At 44.9% G+C, this 19797-nt stretch overlaps 1 protein-coding gene across 1 annotated transcript in view; it reads right to left on the bottom strand.

The window, feature by feature from the left end:
- PRPF4B (pre-mRNA processing factor 4B) overlaps positions 1 to 18172 on the bottom strand; it is a 62500-nt gene extending 44328 nt beyond the window's left edge. Inside the window, exon 1 of the mRNA XM_056521072.1 lies at positions 18028 to 18172. Within this exon, the coding sequence (XP_056377047.1) occupies positions 18028 to 18062 (35 nt within the window). The 5' untranslated portion in view covers positions 18063 to 18172. The remainder of the gene's footprint in view (positions 1 to 18027) is intronic.
- Positions 18173 to 19797: the final 1625 nt, after the last annotated feature.

Genomic DNA, 19797 nt, shown 5'->3' with positions numbered 1-19797 from the left:
TTGATCTGTGTGATCTGCACTCCCAATGCGAGAGCTGGGACAAACAAGGAAGCAGAGGTAAGCCCTCCGGCTACCTCCACAGTGGATCACCCCTCCCCACCCCACCCCCGACGATGGCGCTGCAGGGGGGGCGATCCACCCCACTGGACCACCAGGGAGCATTTACAGGCTTCTTTAGAAGCCGCTGTCAGCTTTGATAGCAGTGATCTAAAGGAAGCCCCCAAAAGTTACAAAATGACATTTTTTCTTCAATTTTGTATCTCAATTTTTTTTTCGTTTCGCCGTGGATTTTTGGGTGAAATGACTAATGTCACTGCAAAGTAGAATTGGTGGCACAAAAAATAAGCCATGATATGGAATTTTATGTGCAAAATTGAAAGCGTTATGATTTTTAGAAGTTGATGAGGAAAAATGAAAATGCAAAAACTGAAAACCCTTCGTCCTTAAGGGGTTAAATGTTATTCACAGCTGTTAGACATGAAAGACAAAACACATTAAATGCAATATCTAGGGAAAGGAGAATTCCAAAACACCAGCAGACAAATAGGGGATGAGATGTGAAGGGGTACCCCTTTAAGGGTGTATGGCGAAAGCTCCAAACTCAAGTCCACCCCATAGCGGGTGGCCCTCAGCTGATTGCTGTAGCTGAGGGCCGCCACTAATAGCCGGCATGTGGTGGTCATCTAGTGGGGTGACACTAGTGATCCACTGTTGAGGTAGCCGATGGGCTTCCCTGTCCTGCGGTATGGTTCGTGGCTCTGGGATTGATAGAGCACACAGATCAATGCAGTTCTATAGAAGTACACTGATCTGTATGAGGAATCTAATGATTCCCCTAAGGGGACCAATAAAGGGTAAAAACATGTTTTAATAAAGTTTACATTAACCCCTTCCATATCAAAAGTTTAACCCCTTAAGGACTCAGCCCTTAAAAAAATCATAACTTTTATATTTTCATTCACAGACTAGTATGAGGGCTTGTTTTTTGCACAACCAGTTGTCCATTGTAATGCCATCACTCACTTTACCATAAAATGTATGGCGCAACCAAAAAAATACTATTAGTGTGGGGAAATTAAAAAGAAAACCACAAATTGGAAGGTTTCGTTTTCACGCTGTACAATTTACAGTAAAAATGACATGTGTTCTTTATTCTTTGGGTCAATACGATTAAAATGTTGTGCTTAAAAAAAAAAAACGCAAACTTTTTAACCAAATAAGTACATTTAACCCCTTAAGGACTCAGGGTTTTTCCGTTTTTGCACTTTCGTTTTTTCCTCCTTACCTTTTAAAAATCATAACCCTTTCAATTTCCCACCTAAAAATCCATATTATGGCTTATTTTTTGCGTCGCCAATTCTACTTTGCAGTGACAGTCATTTTACCCAAAAATGCACGGCGAAACGGAAAAAAAAAATCATTGTGCGACAAAATCGAGAAAAAAAAACGCCATTTTGTAACTTTAGGGGGCTTCCGTTTCTACGCAGTGGATATTTCGGTAAAAATTACACCTTATTATTCTGTAGGTCCATACGGTTAAAATGATACCCTACTTATGTAGGTTTGATTTTGTCGCACTTCTGGAAAAAATCATAACTACATGCAGGAAAATTTATACGTTTAAAAATGTCATCTTCTGACCCCTATAACTTTTTTATTTTTCCACGTACGGGGCGGTATGAGGACTCATTTTTTGCGCCGTGATCTGAAGTTTTTATCGGTATGATTTTTGTTTTGATCAGACTTTTTGATCACTTTTTATTCATTTTTTAATGGTATAAAAAAGTGACCAAAATACGCTTTTTTGGAATTTTTTTGCGCGTACGCCATTGACCGTACGGCTTAATTAATGATATATTTTTATAGTTCGGACATTTATGCACGCGGCGATACCACATATGTTTATTTTTTATTTTCTTTTACGCTGTTTCATTTTTTTTATGGGAAAAGGGGGGTGATTCAAACTTTTATTAGGGAAGGGGTTAAATGACCTTTATTAACACTTTTTTTTTACATTTTTTTTGCAGTGTTATAGGTCCCATAGGGACCTATAACACTGCACACACTGATCTCCTATGCTGATCACTGGCGTATATTAACACGCCTGTGATCAGCATTATCGGCGCTTGACTGCTCCTGCCTGGATCTCAGGCACGGAGCAGTCATTCGTCGATCGGACACCGGGGAGGCAGGTAAGGGCCCTCCCGGTGTCCGATCTAGAGGTGCACCGAAATGGAAATTTCAGAACCGAAACCAAAATTAAAAAAAATGTCCGGCCGATACCGATACCGAAAATGACTTCTCCCCGTCTTCTGGTAAAATGCAGCGCTCCGCTCATTAGATTAGATTGCCCCACATTAGATTAGATTGCCCCACATTAGATTAGATTGCCCCACATTAGATTAGATTGCCCCACATTAGATTAGATTGCCCCACATTAGATTAGATTGCCCCACATTAGATTAGATTGCCCCACATTAGATTAGATTGCCCCACATTAGATTAGATTGCCCCACATTAGATTAGATTCCCCCACATTAGATTAGATTCCCCCCGCAATAGTAGGCAGCTCCCCCGCAATAGTAGGCAGCTCCCCCGCAATAGTAGGCAGCTCCCCCGCAATAGTAGGCAGCTCCCCCGCAATAGTAGGCAGCTCCCCCGCAATAGTAGGCAGCTCCCCCGCAATAGTAGGCAGCTCCCCCGCAATAGTAGGCAGCTCCCCCGCAATAGTAGGCAGCTCCCCCGCAATAGTAGGCAGCTCCCCCGCAATAGTAGGCAGCTCCCCCGCAATAGTAGGCAGCTCCCCCGCAATAGTAGGCAGCTCCCCCGCAATAGTAGGCAGCTCCCCCGCAATAGTAGGCAGCTCCCCCGCAATAGTAGGCAGCTCCCCCGCAATAGTAGGCAGCTCCCCCGCAATAGTAGGCAGCTCCCCCGCAATAGTAGGCAGGTTCCCAAATTAGGTCAGCATTTCCCCCACAATAGTAGGCAGGTTCCCCACAATAGTAGGCAGTTCCCACACAATATTAGGCCGCTCCCCCCACATTTGTAGGCAGCTCCCCCCCACATTTGTTATGCCGATATTGTGGGGCCGCTCCCCCCACAATATTAGGCAGCTCCCCCCCACAATATTAGACAGCTCCCCCCCAACAATATTAGACAGCTCCCCCCCAACAATATTAGACAGCTCCCCCCAAAACAATATTAGACAGCTCCCCCCAAAACAATATTAGGCAGCTCCCCCCCAACAATATTAGGCAGCTCCCCCCCAACAATATTAGGCAGCTCCCCCAAACAATATTAGGCAGCTCCCCCAAACAATATTAGGCAGCTCCCCCAAACAATATTAGGCAGCTCCCCCAAACAATATTAGGCAGCTCCCCCCCCCCCAACAATATTAGGCAGCTCCCCCCCCCCCACAATATTAGGCAGCTCCCCCCCCAACAATATTAGGCAGCTCCCCCCCCAACAATATTAGGCAGCTCCCCCCCCCCACAATATTAGGCAGCTCCCCCCCCCCACAATATTAGGCAGCTCCCCCCAACAATATTAGGCAGCTGCCCCCAACAATATTAGGCAGCTGCCCCCAACAATATTAGGCAGCTGCCCCCAACAATATTAGGCAGCTGCCCCCAACAATATTAGGCAGCTGCCCCCAACAATATTAGGCAGCTCCCCCCAACAATATTAGGCAGCTCCCCCCAACAATATTAGGCAGCTCCCCCCAACAATATCAGGCAGTTCCCCCCAACAATATTAGGCAGCTCCCCCCAGTAGACAGCTCCCCCCACCCCACAGACATACAGCTTCCAGCCATATACAGTGTATGGCTGGAGGCTGTATGTCTGTACTGCTGCCCCCACAGTGTTCTGGTCACCGCTCCTCCGGCCCGGGGTCACATCTACTGCTATGGCATATGGACCATAGCAGTAGGTGCCGGGACCGGAGGAGCGGTGACCGGAATACTGAAGAAGATGACGCGGTCACTTACCAGGCCCCGGCCGGCGTGCGTTCTCCTGCGAGATCCTGCGGTCCACCTGCGTCTCTATGGTTGTACGCACGGGACGTCAGTGACGTCCCGTGCGTACGACCATAGAGGCGGAGAAGCGAAGGACCGAAGGAGGATCGCGGGAGGACGCCGGGGAATGGTGAGTGACCGCCGGACATCCTTATATCCCGAAAAGATTTTTCGGGACACAGGGATGTCCGGAATAGGATTAGGAATACTTCTTTTTATGTGCCCGGGCCGGCTCCCGTGTGTGGCTGCAGGCGGGGGCCGGCCAGAGCATATAAAAACTAATACTGTGTACTAAAAACGGCCCGAGCACATAAAAAGAAGTATTCCTAATCCTATCCCGGAGAGCGCAACCCCCCCAGATGTTGCGGCCGGCCCCCCCCTGCACCGCCCACGAGTGCCTCTGCCACTGGCAGTGTTTGTATATTGTGCTGTGGGCGGGCAGGGGAGGTGGTCATTATCGGCACTTTTTTAGTTGTTTCGGCATTTTGCCGAAATAGCTATTTTCGGCCGATATGTATCGGCCGCCGATATATCGGTGCATCCCTAGTCCGATCAGTTGTTCGGAACGCCGCGATTTCACCGCGGTGGTCCCGAACAGCCCGACTGAGCAGCCGGGTCACTTTCAGTTTCACTTTAGAAGCGGCGGTCAGCTTTGACCGCCGCTTCTAAAGGGTTAATACCGCACATCGCCGCGATCGGCGATGTGTAGTATTAGCCGCGGGTCCCGGCCGTTGATCAGCGCCGGGACCGACGCGATATGATGCAGGATCGCGGCGCGATCCCGCTTCATATCGCGGGAGCCGGCGCAGGACGTAAATATACGTCCTGCGTCGTTAAGGGGTTAAAGTCCCCCTATTTTGAAGACCTATAACTTTTTCATTTTTCAGTATAAGCGGCGGTATGAGGGCTCATTTTTTGCGTCATGATCTGTACTTTTTACTGATACCACATTTGCTTATATAAAACTTATTACATTTTTTATACTTTTTTTGGAATAAAATGTTAAAAAAAGCAGCTACGGTATCATTAACATTTTATTTTAATAGTTCGGATATTTATGCACGCGGCGATACCAAATATGTATATTAAAAAAAAAATTATTATTTTTTTTTTTTTTACACTTTGTGGGTGAAATAGGGAAAATTGGACAATTTACGTTTTTATTGGGGTAGGGTGTTTTTCACATTGTTTTTTACTTTTTTGTTTTACACTTTAATAGTCCCTACAGGGGACTATTTGTAGCAATCATTCGATTGCTAATACTGTTCAGTGCTATGCATAGGACATAGCTCCATCGCAGAAGGCAGCGGTGGCAGGTGAGGTAACCTCCGTCTGCCGTTCTGGATGATCGGATCACTGCGGCAGCGCTGCGGGTGATCCGATCATCCATTTTAGTGACTGCGATGTGGTCTGTATTGATCACGGCATCTGAGGGGTTAATGGTGGACATACGCACGATCGCGGATGTCCGCCATTACAGGCGGGTCCCTGACTGCTAGGAGCAGCCGGGACCTGCCGCGCATCACTCTGGTGCTCGCGGTTATGTATAGGACGTAGATGTACATCCTGGTGCGTTAAGTACCAGCTCACAAGGATTTACATTTACGTCCGGCGTCGTTAAGGGGTTAAACCACCCCTTATTTCCCATTTTTCATAGTATCACCGCATGCGTAATTGTCCAAAATAAAATATAACTAGTTATTACTATACATAAAATATATAATTATAACTATAATTATTTATCCCGTACGTTGAAAGGCGCAAAAGTAAAAAAAATACCAAACCTCAAAATTGCTGTGCTTTTTTATTTTTTTTTATATATCACATCATATACCAGAAAATAAATAAGTAAAAATGGCTATATCAATACCACAATGGTACCGATAAACTACAGATTGCGGCTCAAAAAATATAACCGTAAAATAAAAAACCAAGAAGTTATAGGGATCAGGAAAGGACAATTTTAACCCCTTAAAGGAGTAGTCCAGTGGTGATTCAGTGGTGAGCAACTTATCCCCTATCCTAAGGATAGGGGATAAGTTGCAGATCGCGGGGGGTCCGACCGTTGGGGCCCCCCGAGATCTCCTGTATGGAGCCCCGACAGCCGGCGGGAAGGGGGCGTGTCGACCTCCGCACGAGGCGGCGGCCGACACGCCCCCTCAATACAACTCTATGGCAGAGCCGAAGCGCTGCCTTCGGCAATCTCCGGCTCTGCCATAGAGATGTATTGAGGGGGCGTGTCGGCCGCCGCTTCGTGCGGGGGTCGACACCCGCTATCTCGGCGGAGAGCCGGGGCCCCGTACAGAGAGATCGCAGGGGGCCCCAGCGGTCGGACCCCCCGCGATCTCAAACTTATCCCCTATCCTTAGGATAGGGGATAAGTTTTTCACCACTGGACTACCCCTTTAAGGACCCAGCCATTTTACACCTTAGGACCCGGCCATTTTTTGCACATCTGACCACTGTCACTTTAAACATTAATAACTCTGGAATGCTTTTAGTTATCATTCTGATTCCGAGATAGTTTTTTCGTGACATATTCTACTTTAACTTAGTGGTAACATTTTTTGGTAACTTGCATCCTTTCTTGGTGAAAAATCCCAAAATTTGATGAAAAATTTGAAAATGTTGCATTTTTCTAACTTTGAAGCTCTCTGCTTGTAAGGAAAATGGATATTCCAAATAAAAAAAAATTTTATTCACATATACAATATGTCTTCTTTATGTTTGCATCATAAAATTGACGAGTTTTTACTTTTGGAAGACACCAGAGGGCTTCAAAGTTCAGCAGCAATTTTCCAATTTTTCACAAAATTTCCAAACTCACTATTTTTCAGGGACCAGTTCAGGTTTGAAGTGGATTTGAAGGGTCTTCATCTTAGAAATACCCCACAAATGACCCCATTATAAAAACTGCACCCCCCAAAGTATTCAAAATGACATTCAGTCAGCGTTTTAACCCTTTAGGTGTTTCACAGGAATAGCAGCAAAGTGAAGGAGAAAATTCACAATCTTCATTTTTTACACTTGCATGTTCTTGTAGACCCAATTTTTGAATTTTTACAAGGGGTAAAAGGAGAAAATGTATACTTATATTTGTAGCCCAATTTCTCTCGAGTAAGCACATACCTCATATGTCTATGTAAAGTGTTCGGCGGGCGCAGTAGAGGGCTCAGAAGTGAAGGAGCGACAAGGGGATTTTGGAGAGTACGTTTTTCTGAAATGATTTTTGGGGGGTATATTGCATTTGGGAAGCCCCTATGGTGCCAGAACAGCAAAATAACCCCACATGGCATACCATTTTGGAAATTAGACCCCTTGAGGAACGTAACAAGGAATTAAGTGAGCCTTAATACCCCACAGGGGTTTCACGACTTTTCCATATGTAAATTTTTTTATATATTTTTTTCACTAAAATGTGTGTTTCCCCCCAAATTTCACATTTTTGCAAGGGTTAATAACAGAAAATACCCCCCAAAATTTGTAACCGCATCTCTTCTGAGTATGGAGGTACCCCATAAGTGGACGTCAAGTGCACTGCAGGAGCGCCACAATGCTCAGAAGAGGAGTCACATTTGCAAACTTTGCTGAAATGGGGGGGACATGTCGCATTTGGGAAGCCCCTATGGTGCCAGGACAGCAAAAAAAAAAAAACCACATAGCATCACATTTTGGAAACTAGACCCCTTGAGGAACGTAACAAGGGGTAAAGTAAGCCTTAATACCCCACAGTGGTTTCACGACTTTTGCATATGTAAAATAAAGAAATAAAAATTTCACTAAAATGTGGGTTTTCCCCCAATTTTTACATTTTTACAAGGGTTAATAGCAGAAAAGACACCCCAAAATTTGTAAATACATTTCTTTGGAATAAGGACATACCTTAATTTTTTATGATTTTCGCTCCGCGGGTGCACACCAGGTCTTGGAGTGGGAAGTCAGTCAGGGGCCTTGAGCTTATTATAGCAGCCAGAATGTGGGATGCCCCCTCAAGGAGATTTAATATGGGGGGGGGGGGGGGAAGCACTGAGCCCTAAAATAGGGGAACACTATGGGGGACAACGGGCCGTAACTGGGGTAGACAGGTGGGGTACAGAGGCCCATAATATGGGGTACATAAAACTGATGAGGGACTCATCTACCGAGAGGTCCCCGAGCGGTACGTAGGCCTCCCAAAATTTGGCCCCAAAGTGATCGATGACCGGCCTCACTATGTAAAGCCGGTCATGGGCGGGATCACCTCGGGGCGGACATGCCGCATTATCTGCATAATGCAGGCATTTCCGAATCGCCTTGTACCGCTTCCGTGTCATTGCCATACTGTAAAGCGGGGTCTGATAGAGGACGTCCCCGCTCCAGTAATGACGGACACTTGTTTTTTTGTCCAGGCCCATATGCAGCGTGAGGCCCCAAAATGTCCTCATTTCCGCTGCATCAATGGCGCGCCATTCATTGGACCTGGCCAAAAAGGAATCGGGGTGGTGGGCAATGAACTGCTGGGCGTACAAGTTCGTTTGCTCCACCATTAGATTGACCAGGCTGTCACTGAAAAAAAAACTTGTGACCCGAATCGCTGAAGATCGCTTGCGTGATTTCGCAAGCGATCTCCGGCGATCAACGACATGCAGGGGTCCCCTCGGCATTTGCACGGCATGCCTGCTGAAGGATATCAGCAGACATGCCGTTCCGATCTCTGCCCGGCGCACGGCAGGGATTGGAAAACGCCAGGGCGTACGGGGACGTCCTGGGTCCTTAAAGCCCAGGGTGCGGGGACGTCCCCGTACGTTCTGGGTCCTTAAGAGGTTAAGCATACTTATTTTCACCAAAAAAGTTATAATTTATTCAAATGAAACCTATATACAAATAGGTATGGCCCTACAGAGATTACATAAAGTGTCATTTAACTCCTTAGGGACTCATTTTCACCTTAAGGACTGAGCCCTTTTTTGAAATTCTTTACTTTATGCATTAATAACTGAGATTATTTTATTCTGATTACGGGATTGTTTTTTCGTGACATATTCTACTTTAACATACTAGTAACTTTTTGTCGTTACTTGCATCCTTTCCTGGTGAAAAAACCCAAAATTTCATGAAAATTTAGCATTTTTCTAACTTTAAAACTTTCTGCTTGTAAGGAAAATGGATGTTCCAAATAAATTAATTAAATATTGATTCGCATATACAATATGTCTACTTTATGTTGGCATCATGAAGTTGATATGTTTTAAATTTTTCAAGACAGAGGGCCTCAAATAAGTAAAGCATACATTTTCAAAAAAAATTCTTAATCTGAGTTTGAAGCGGATTTGAGCGGCTTTTCTGTGAGAAATACCCCATAAATGACCCCATTATAGAAACTGCACCCCTCACAGAATTCAAAATGACATTCAGAAAGTTTGTTAACCCTTTTGGTGTTTCACAGGAATAGCAACAAAGTGAAGGTGAAAACTCAAAACCCCACATGGCATACTATTTTGGAAACTACACCCCTCAAGGAACGTAACAAGGGCTACAGTGAGCCTTAACACCCCACAGGTGTTTGACGGATTTTCGCTAAAGTCAGATGTGTAAATGAATATTTTTTATCACTAAAATGCTGTTTTTTCCCCAAATTTTACATTTTTACAAGCAGTAATAGGAAAAAATGCCCCCAGTAAGGAAATACCCCATATGTGGATGTAAAGTGCTCTGCAGGCGGACTACAATGCTCAGAAGAGAAGGAGCGCTACTGAGCTTTTGGAGAGAACATTTGTTTGAAATGTGCAAATTACAAAGCCCCCATGGTGCCAGAACAGTGGACCCCCCCCACATGTGACCCCATTTTGGAAACTACACCCCAAATGGAATGTAATAAGGGGTGCAGTGAGCATTTACACCCCACTGGCGGTTGACAGATCTTTCGAACAGTAGGCTGTACAAATGAAAAATTAAATTTTTCATTTTCACGGACCACTGTTCCAATCTCACTGTACCTTATTACATTACGTGAGGGGTGTAGTTTCCAAAAAAGGGTCACAAGTTGGGGGGGGAGGGTCCACTGTTCTGGCACCATGGGAGCTTTGTAAACACACAAGGCCTTCAATTCCGGACAAATTTTCTCTCCAAAAGCCCAATGGCGCTCCTTCTCTTCTGAGCATTGTAGTTCACTCGCAGAGCACTTTACATCCACATATGGGGTATGTTCTTACTCAAATACTTAAAAATTTTGTGGGGCTTTTTTCCTATTTTCCCTTGTGAAAATGAAAAATTTAGAGTAACACCAGCATTTTAGTGAAATTTATTTAAAAAAAATTTCCCATCCAACTTTAACGAAAATCGTCAAACACCTGTGGGGTGTTAAGGCTCACTATACCCCTTGTTACATTCCATGAGGGTGTAGTTTCCAAAATGGGGTCACATGTGGGTATTTTTTTTTTTTGCATTTATGTCAGAACCGCTGTAAAATCAGCTACCCCTGTGCAAATCACCAATTTAGGCCTCAAATTTACACAGTGCGCTCTCACTCCTGAGCCTTGTTGTGCGTCCACAGAGCATTTTACACCCAAATTTTTTTCCTTTTACCTCTTGTGAAAATGAAAAGTATGGGGCAACACCAGCATGTTAGTATAAAAATTTTTTTTTTACAATAACATGCAAGTGTAGACCCCAACTTTACCTTTTCATAAGGGGTAAAAGGAGAAAAAGCACACCAAAATCAGTTTTTCTCCCGAGTACGGAAATACCCCATATGTGGCACTAAATTGTTGCCTTCAAATACGACAGGGTCCGAAGTGAGAGAGCGCCATGCGCATTTAAGGCCTAAATTTGTGATTTGCATGGGGACGGACCCGGATGCAAGAATTACATTTGCCTCCGATACCAAAATTACCCTACGGCAGTGTTTCCCAAACAGGGTGCCTCCAGCTGTTGAAAAACTTTGAGCATGCCTGGACAGTCAATGGCTGTCCGGCAATACTGGGAGTTGTTGTTTTGCAACAGCTGGTAGCTCCATTTTGGAAACTCTGCCTTACCAGACGTTTTTCATTTTTATGGGGTATGTGTATATGTAGTGTTTTACTTTTTATTTTGTAGTGTGTTTTAAGGGTACATTAACACGGGCAGGTTCACAGCGAGTTTTCCGCTGGGAGTTTGAGCTGCACTGGAAAATTTGCTGCGTCTCAAACTTGCAGCGAGAAACTCACTGTAAACCCCTGCCAGTGTGAATGTATCCTGTACATTCAAATTTGGGGGGGGCAAACCTCCAGCTGTTAAAAACTTGGCTGCCCGTGCATGCTGGGGGTTGTAGTTATGCAAGAGCTGGAGGCACACTGGTTGCAAAACTAAAACTCCCAGCATGTACGGTCTATCAGTGCATGCTCAGAGTTGTAGTTTGCGACAGCTGGAGGGGCACTGGTTGCGAAACACTGATTTAGGTAACAAACTCAGTGTTTTGCAACAAGTGTGCCTTCAGCTCTTGCAAAAAGCTACAACTCTCAGCATGCCCGGACAGACAAAGTGCATGCTGGGACTAGTTATGCAACAGCTGGAGGCACACTACTGAAACTCCCAGCATGCCCTTTGGCTGTCCGTGCATGCTGGGGGTTGTAGTTGCTGGAGGCACAAAAATGTGCTTCCAGCTGTTGTATAACTACAGCCCCCAGCATGCACAAACTACAAAAGGGCATGCTGGGAGTTGTAGTTGTACCTTCTGCTGTTGCATAACAACAACTCCCAGCATGCCCTTTTGGGAGTTGTTGTTAAGCAACAGCAGGAGGTCAGCCTTACCTCCTGCTGCTGCGCTCTGATGATCCGCTTGCCGCTGCCGACTCCACTCCTGGGGCCCCTATCCCGCCGCCGATGACGGGGATCGGGAGCCCCAGCCTCAGGTGAGGACTCCTGGCACCCGCTCTCGCACTCCAGAACAGGGGCGAAGCGGGTGCCGTTAGGGACACCCTAAAAGCAGGAGTTACCGGCCGACGAATCAGGACGATCGTGAGGTGGCACAATAGATGCCGTCTCGGACAGCACCCATCATCCTTTTTTTTTGGGTTACCGGGGACCCGATTGACCCGGAATGGCCGCAAATCGCCAAACTGAATTGATCGGCGATTTGCGGCGATCGCCGACATGGGGGGTTTCAGGACGCCCCCAGGCGTTGTCACGGGATGCCTGCTTAATTATTTCCCCGCCCAGTGAGCAGCAGGGACCGGAAATTCTCAGTTTACAGGTACGCCCCGAGTCCTTAAGGATCGGGGATGAAGGACATATGCATACGCCCCCATGAGGTAAAAGTATCACAAATAAAAACTAAACACCTATCCGAAGGATAGGGGATAAGATTTAGATCGCAGGGGGTCCGAGTGCTGGGGCCCCTCGCAATCTCCTGTTTGAGCTCCGAGTCTCCAGCACAGAAGCGCGTCACAACCCCTGCCGAAAACGGGAGCCACCACGCCCCCTCCATATAGCTCTATAGGAGAGCCGTTCTGCAATCTTTAGCTCTCCCATAGAGCTTTATGGAGGGGGCGTGGCAGCTCCCACTTCGGAGGGTCACAACAGATAGCAGTTGTGACAAAAGGAAGCCCCAATTCTGACACTAGTGAAGTAAAAAGCGACCCCGAAGAGGGTTGTACAATACATCAAGATATTTTTCATATGAAAAAAGTAACAAAAAACAAACATGTTTAATATCACCACCCATTGAAAAGTCTGAACAATAACGTCACTGTTCCTGCACTGTGTAGGCCCAAACACGACCAAATTTCCGAACGGAATTCATTCATGTCCTTCTAACTGCTAGTCAGCGCAAAGTAACGCTGTGAAATGGAGAATTGTGATACTACACTAAGTTAGCTCACATTTTATATGCACCTGGGTACGTACCCGCCACATAACATTATAGGACCCATTATAGGGTACATCAGATATCCTCACGAATTACAGTATAGCCAGGCTTTCCTTTATCCTGGGCACATGATCAGATGCCGCCCTAGCCCTTCATGTTAAAGGGGTACATTGGCGGAAAACATTTTATTTATTTTTAAATCAACTGGTGTCAGAAAGTTAAGCAGATTTGTAAATTACTTCTATTAAAAAAATCTTAATCCTTCCAGCACTTGTTAGCAGCTGTATACTACAGAGAAAAATTATTTTCATTTTGGATTTATTTTGTCTGACTACAGTGCTCTCTGCTAACACCTCTGTTCATGTCAGGAACTGTCCAGAGCAGCATAGGTTTGTTAAGTAGCAGGGATGTGGAAATTCTATCGCCCGACGCCCGGGACAAGTAGTTTTGGGCGCCGGGCAGGTGAATTGTTTATAGATTTAGCCCTGTATCGGGCTTGCCGGGCCGGACCGACTTCCCCCTTATTTTTCTTTACTGCCGGTGTGAGGTGCAGGAGCGGATGCAAGTCTGCACCTCACACCGGCGCTCAGAGTGTATGGAGGGGGCGGCGGCCCAGCTGACCGCAGACACCGAGGTCGCACGTTCGCATTACATAATTGAGCCACGCCCCCTTATCTAATCCTCCCGGAGGATGGAGGACGCAGCTACACATAACACAAGAAGACAGGGGGAGAGAAAGGATGTCCACAGCTCGGCACACAGCTCCTCCCCTCCCCCGCACACAGCTCTATCCCTCCCCTGCTCTTTCTTCACAGGACCTAATCCATCACGGGGAGGTTGCATGTTTGCACGGGGAAAACACAGAGCAGGGGAGGGGAGAGGACGTCCGGTGTGAAAGGAGATTTTAAACCCATGTAACCTGACACCGGCCGGGTACAGCTCTGATGTCCACTCATGGCGGGATCAGGTGAGGAGGCAGAGAATGCAGGCGACAGGAAGGGTGGTTGTATATGTATGGTGTGAGTGTATGTGTGATGTGTGTGTATAATGTCTGTGTGTGATGTGTATGTAATGATAATGTGTGTATGATGTCTGTCTGTGTGTGATGTGTATGTAATGTATAATGTGTGTATGATGTCTAATTTATGATGTGTGTATGATGTCTATGTGTGATGTGTATGCAATGTATGATGTGTGTATGATGTCTGTGTATCTAATGTATGATGTGTGTATGATGTCTGTCTATGTGTGATGTGTATGTAATGTATGATGTCTGTGTGATGTGTATGTAATGTATGATGTGTGTATGATGTCTGTCTATGTGGGATGTGTGTATAATGTGTGTGTGATGTGTATGTAATGTATGATGTGTGTATGATGTGTGTATGATGTCTGTCTATGTGGGATGTGTGTATAATGTGTGTGTGATGTTTATGTAATGTATGATGTGTGTATGATGTCTGTGCGTGATGTGTATGTAATGTATGATGTGTGTATGATGTCTATCTAAGTGTTATGTGTATGTAATGTATGATGTGTGTATGTATGTGATGTATGATGTGGGGTGGGCAGCGGTGTATGTATATGCATAGTGTATGTGTGATGTATGTGTATGTATAGTGTATGTATGAGTGTAAGTGTGATGTGTGTATGTAATATATGATGTGGGGGGGGCAGTGGCGGGTGTATGTATGATGTGTGCATATGTATGGTGAGAGTGTATATGTGTATGATGTATCCGTCACGTGTGTATGTAATGTATGATGTGGGGGGGGGGGGGCACTGCCGCCAGTTGTGCTATCTAATTTTATTTATTTTTAGTGTCTTCTGGCCACCCGCACTAAATTGCACCCCTAGAATCCCCCCCCCTTCAAACTCACCCGCCGACCAAGAGCCCCACGGATGCACACAAACACGCCCGAACCAAAACTACAACTCCCAGCATGTTGCACCATAACCTAAACTGTACAACTATAAAGTGCAACATGCTGGGAGTTGTAGTTTTGGTTCAGGTCAGCTGCAGAGCCATAGGCTGCATCAGGGCGTGCTGGGTGTTGTAGTTACTAACTGTAATTCCCAGTATTCCCTGACACATCCTATGGCTCTGCAGCTGACACAAACCAAAACTACAACTCCCAGCATGTTACACAATAACCTTAACTGTAATACTATACAGTGCAACATGCTGCAACACCCACACAACCATAGGCTGTATCAGGGCATGCTGGGAGTTGTAGTTATCTAGTAACTAAATGCAACTTCCAGCATTTTCTGACACAAAATGCACCACACAAACTGGAGAAGCAGAACCCCCCCCCCCCCCAGTAACACATAAGTCCCTATTGAGACTGAAAAATAGTGATTCAAATATTTTAAAAAGTGCGTATATATGTGAATAAGCCCCTTTACTAATAAAAGTCTCCAATTTTCTTTAAATAAAAATAATGTACAAAAATAAACATAAGTGGTATCACTGCATGTGGAAATGTCCAGACTATTAAAATATAATGTTAATTAAACCGTACGGTGAACGGTGTGAATGTAAAAGAATTGTCCAGAATTGTTCATTTTTGGTCACTTCATATGAGAAATTTTTTATGGTGATCAAAAAGTTACATCTAGACTTTTCTGGGCTTGGCTCGGGTGCACAAGGAGCTACAACTTTCCTGCCGCTAATAGCCCGGCATGCTGCCGTCACCGGGGCCGCTATTAACCCCTTAAGGACGCAGGACGTAAATGTACGTCCTGGTGAGGTGGTACTTAACGCACCAGGACGTACATTTACGTCCTAAGCATAACCGCGGGCATCGGAGCGATGCCCGTGTCATGCGCGGCTGATCGCAGCCAGGGACCCGCCGGCAATGGCCGACGCCCGCGATCTCGCGGGTGTCCGCCATTAACCCCTCAGGTGCCGGATTCAATACATATCCCGGCATCTGCGGGAGTTCGCGATTTAAATGAACGATCGGATCGCCCGCAGCGCTGCTGCGGGGATCCGATCATTCATAACGCCGGACGGAGGTCCCCTCTCCTTCCTCCGTGCGGCTCCCGGCGTCTCCTGCTCTGGTCTGTGATCGAGCAGACCAGAGCAGAAGATGACCGTAAACACTGATCTGTTCTATGTCCTATACATAGAACAGATCAGTATTAGCAATCATGGTATTGCTATGAATAGTCCCCTATGGGGACTATTCAAGTGTAAAAAAAAATGTAAAAAAATGTAAAAGTAAAAAAAAAGTGAAAAATCCCCTCCCCCAATAAAAAAGTAAAACGGCCGTTTTTTCCTATTTTACCCCCAAAAAGCGTAAAAAACATTTTTTATAGACATATTTGGTATCGCCGCGTGCGTAAATGTCCGAACTATTAAAATAAAATGTTAATGATCCCGTACGGTGAACGGCGTGAACGAAAAAAAATAAAAAAAAGTCCAACATTACTACTTTTTTAATACATTTTTTAAAAAAAAATTATAAAAAGTGTATTAAAAGTTTTTTATATGCAAATGTGGTATCAAAAAAAAGTACAGATCATGGCGCAAAAAATGAGCCCCCATACCGCCACTTATACGGAAAAATAAAAAAGTTAGAGGTCATCAAAATAAAGGGATTATAAACATACTAATTTGGTTAAAAAGTTTGTGATTTTTTTTAAGCGCAACAATAATATAAAAGTATGTAATAATGGATATCATTTTAATCGTATTGACCCTCAGAATAAAGAACACACGTCATTTTTACCATAAATTGTACGGCGTGAAAACAAAATCTTCCAAAATTAGCAAAATTGCGTTTTTCGTTTTAATTTCCCCACAAAAATAGTGTTTTTTTGGTTGCGCCATACATTTTATGATATAATGAGTGATGTCATTACAAAGGACAACTGGTCACGCAAAAAACAAGCCCTCATACTAGTCTGTGGATGAAAATATAAAAGAGTTATGATTTTTAGAAGGCGAGGAGGAAAAAATGAAAACGTAAAAATTAAATTGTCTGAGTCATTAAGGCCAAAATGGGCTGAGTCCTTAAGGGGTTAAACCATTACATCACCGCTGTCAAAGTTGACAGCAGTGTCTAAAGGGATCTTATATCCATCCCTGGTGGTCTAGTGGGGGGGGGATCGTACTATTTTGGTTGAAATTATTTTATCTTCCAGGGCAAGTGGATTTTCTTGAGGGACAAGTAGATTGTGTTCCGCTTTAGTCCCTTGGACAAGTAGTTTTTTTTTTTTTTCCACACCCCTGAAGTAGATTTTTTTCCTGTTCTGGACAGTTCCTGACATGGACAGAGGTGTCAGAAGAGAGTACTGTGGTCAGACAGAAGAAATCCAAAAAGAAAAGAATTTCCTCTGTAGTATACAGCTGCTAGTAAGTACTGAAATTATAAAATAAATATTTTATTAGGGGTAATTTCCTAATCTGTTTAACTTTCTGGAGCCAGTTGACCTTAAAAAAAAAATTCCACCAGAGTACCCCTTTAAGGGTCTATTCACATGTACAGTATGCTGCGCAGAATTTGAAGCTTTGTTCAGTTAGTTTACATTAAAATCTGCAGCATCAAATATGGGCAAAATACTGTATGCGTGAATAGACCCTAAGGGAAGGGCCACACGTACATCATTTGCAGCATATTCTGCTGTGTATTTTCTGCTGCTGATTTTCTTACACATTAAAGTCAATGTATAGGAAAATCAGCAGCATCAAGATACGCTGAAAGTACTGTGCAGGTGACCCTACCCTAAAGGTAAATTACCATATTTAAGATAAGTCACCCATATGTCTTCTAGAATCCCCTCCAGTCTTCAATAGCTTTACTGGAGGACCCAGAGCTGTGATAAATGGATGCCATATTGAGGCGATAATGGGACAGGGTATATCCCAGTACCAGCCTGGCACCATATACACCTCTATTACACGGCACAGCCTCACAGAGGCAGACAATAGTGACAGCTGTTCGCGCGGGAGGAACACAGCCGCCCATGGTGACCACTCGGGTCTAGCAATGCCTTCTGAGGTAATCCAGGTCGCCATTGTATATACAGCCATGCATGTTTTCCCTCACAAGCCCTAAGTCCGCTCCACGACGCGAAGAAAGCCGTGCACTGCCCCATCACTCCCGACCACCACCGGGCACAGGGCCCGCTCCCTAACCAGTCCCCCGCCCTGACGCCATCCCCGCGAACTCCTTCTTACTCTGGATCGCGCAGCTCCGACTCCACAGCGGCCATTTTCCTCTCAGAGCTCCAGGATTCGGAGGAGACGAGGTTACGGGAGCGGAAGGGGAAAACTATCGTCACTTCCGGCGCTGCACATGTCACTTCCGGTAGTGGTTGGCAGCGGTTTAATACACTCAGAACTGCGCTGGGACTGACTAGTGCAGTGTTCGTTGTGTGAGTTGGGACTCGGAGAAAATGTAGTCAAGAGATTACTGCAGTGTTTCCCAACCAGGATGCTTCCTGCTGTTGCAAAACTACAACTCCCAGCATGCCCGGACAGCGAGTTGTCGTTTTGCTGAAGCTGGAGGCACCCTGGTTGGGAAACACTGGTACTGTTTTATAATGACTGCACTCCTTTTACCACAAAATGTATGGCAAAACAAATGTTTACAATTGTGTGGCTTTTTGTTTTTAGGAAGTGAACTTTACGGTAAAATGGACATGTTCTCTTTATTCTGTGGGTCAGTCCGATTATATTGATCACATTAAGGCTAAGTGTCCACTTGGTTTTTTTATTCTGGCAGTTTTTGAGCCAAATTCCGAAGTGGATCCATAGGGGAGAAGAAGTATAAGTCCTTCCTTTATATGTCCTATTCCTTTTGAATACATTTCTGACTTTGGCTCAAAAACTGCAGTGGCAGATATCCAAAAACTGCCAGAAAAATAGCAACAAGTGGAAACTTAGCCTTAATCCTTTCAAACTACCTTTATGCCCCATCAAACTTGTCATCAAACTCTTTTTTTCTTTTTTTTTGGGAGTTTGACAGCTGTTATTTTGACAGGTCTGATGGACCCCATTATAGTCAATGGGGTCTGTCAGGCGCCGATATTTTCAGAGAGAATAGCTGGAGAAAAATACGGTGCAAGCACAATTTTTTCTTCCGCTATTCACGATCATAAATTAACGGGCTTCACACTGCCGGAGACAAACGCCAATGTGAATGAAGCTTTTGGAACTAAACCAAAAAAGGTAGGGACTAAGACTAAGGCGAGAGAGTTCACCAAAACGCGTCACTTTGTGATCCGTGGGGCATGCGCGGCGCTACCCACGTGACCTACACCAGGAGGAAGACTGCGATGAGGCAGCGATGAATATTCATGAGCGGGGCAGCCGCTCCGCCTGGCGAAAATGACGTAAGCGAGTCCGTGCTGATGCTGCGGACCTCCCAGTGAGTCCCAAGCCTGGGAATACCATATAACTAAAAATGAAGATATCTGGCGAACCGCTGCACAGTTTTTAATGAGGTAAGAAGCGTTTTAATCAGGATCACCCGCACTACAAGCCTATGTAACAGATTTAGTGCAGGTGATTCTGATGACAGATTTCCTTTAAATATTTTACACTAAAGTCCCTACAGGGCACTATTAGGCCAGGTTTACACTACGGATTCCGCTGCACAGTACACACTACGGAATGTCAGCAGTGGAGCTTTCGCCACTTAATATTAACTAAGAATTAACTTATTTATTATTTTGCCAGAATCCCGTGTGAAATACATTGCCATCTATAGGGATCTAGTCAGCAACAATCAGCCCTTGGAATCTCTGTCCAGAATATTTCCAGGTGGACATTCCGTAGTGTGAACCTGGCCTAATCTTTTGATTGCTTGTACCAGTGTTTTCCAAACAGTATTTTATGTCTCCAGCTGTTGCAGAACTACAATTCCCAGCCAAAGGTTGTCTGGAGCTGCTGGGAGTTGTAGTTTAGCAACAGTTAGAGGAACACTGGCACTGATTTACTAATGTT

Source organism: Hyla sarda, chromosome 5 (assembly GCF_029499605.1).
Source record: "Hyla sarda isolate aHylSar1 chromosome 5, aHylSar1.hap1, whole genome shotgun sequence".
NCBI lineage: Eukaryota > Metazoa > Chordata > Amphibia > Anura > Hylidae > Hyla > Hyla sarda.
Note: the sequence above shows the minus strand (reverse complement) of the source record. Positions and strands in the feature narration are given on the sequence as shown.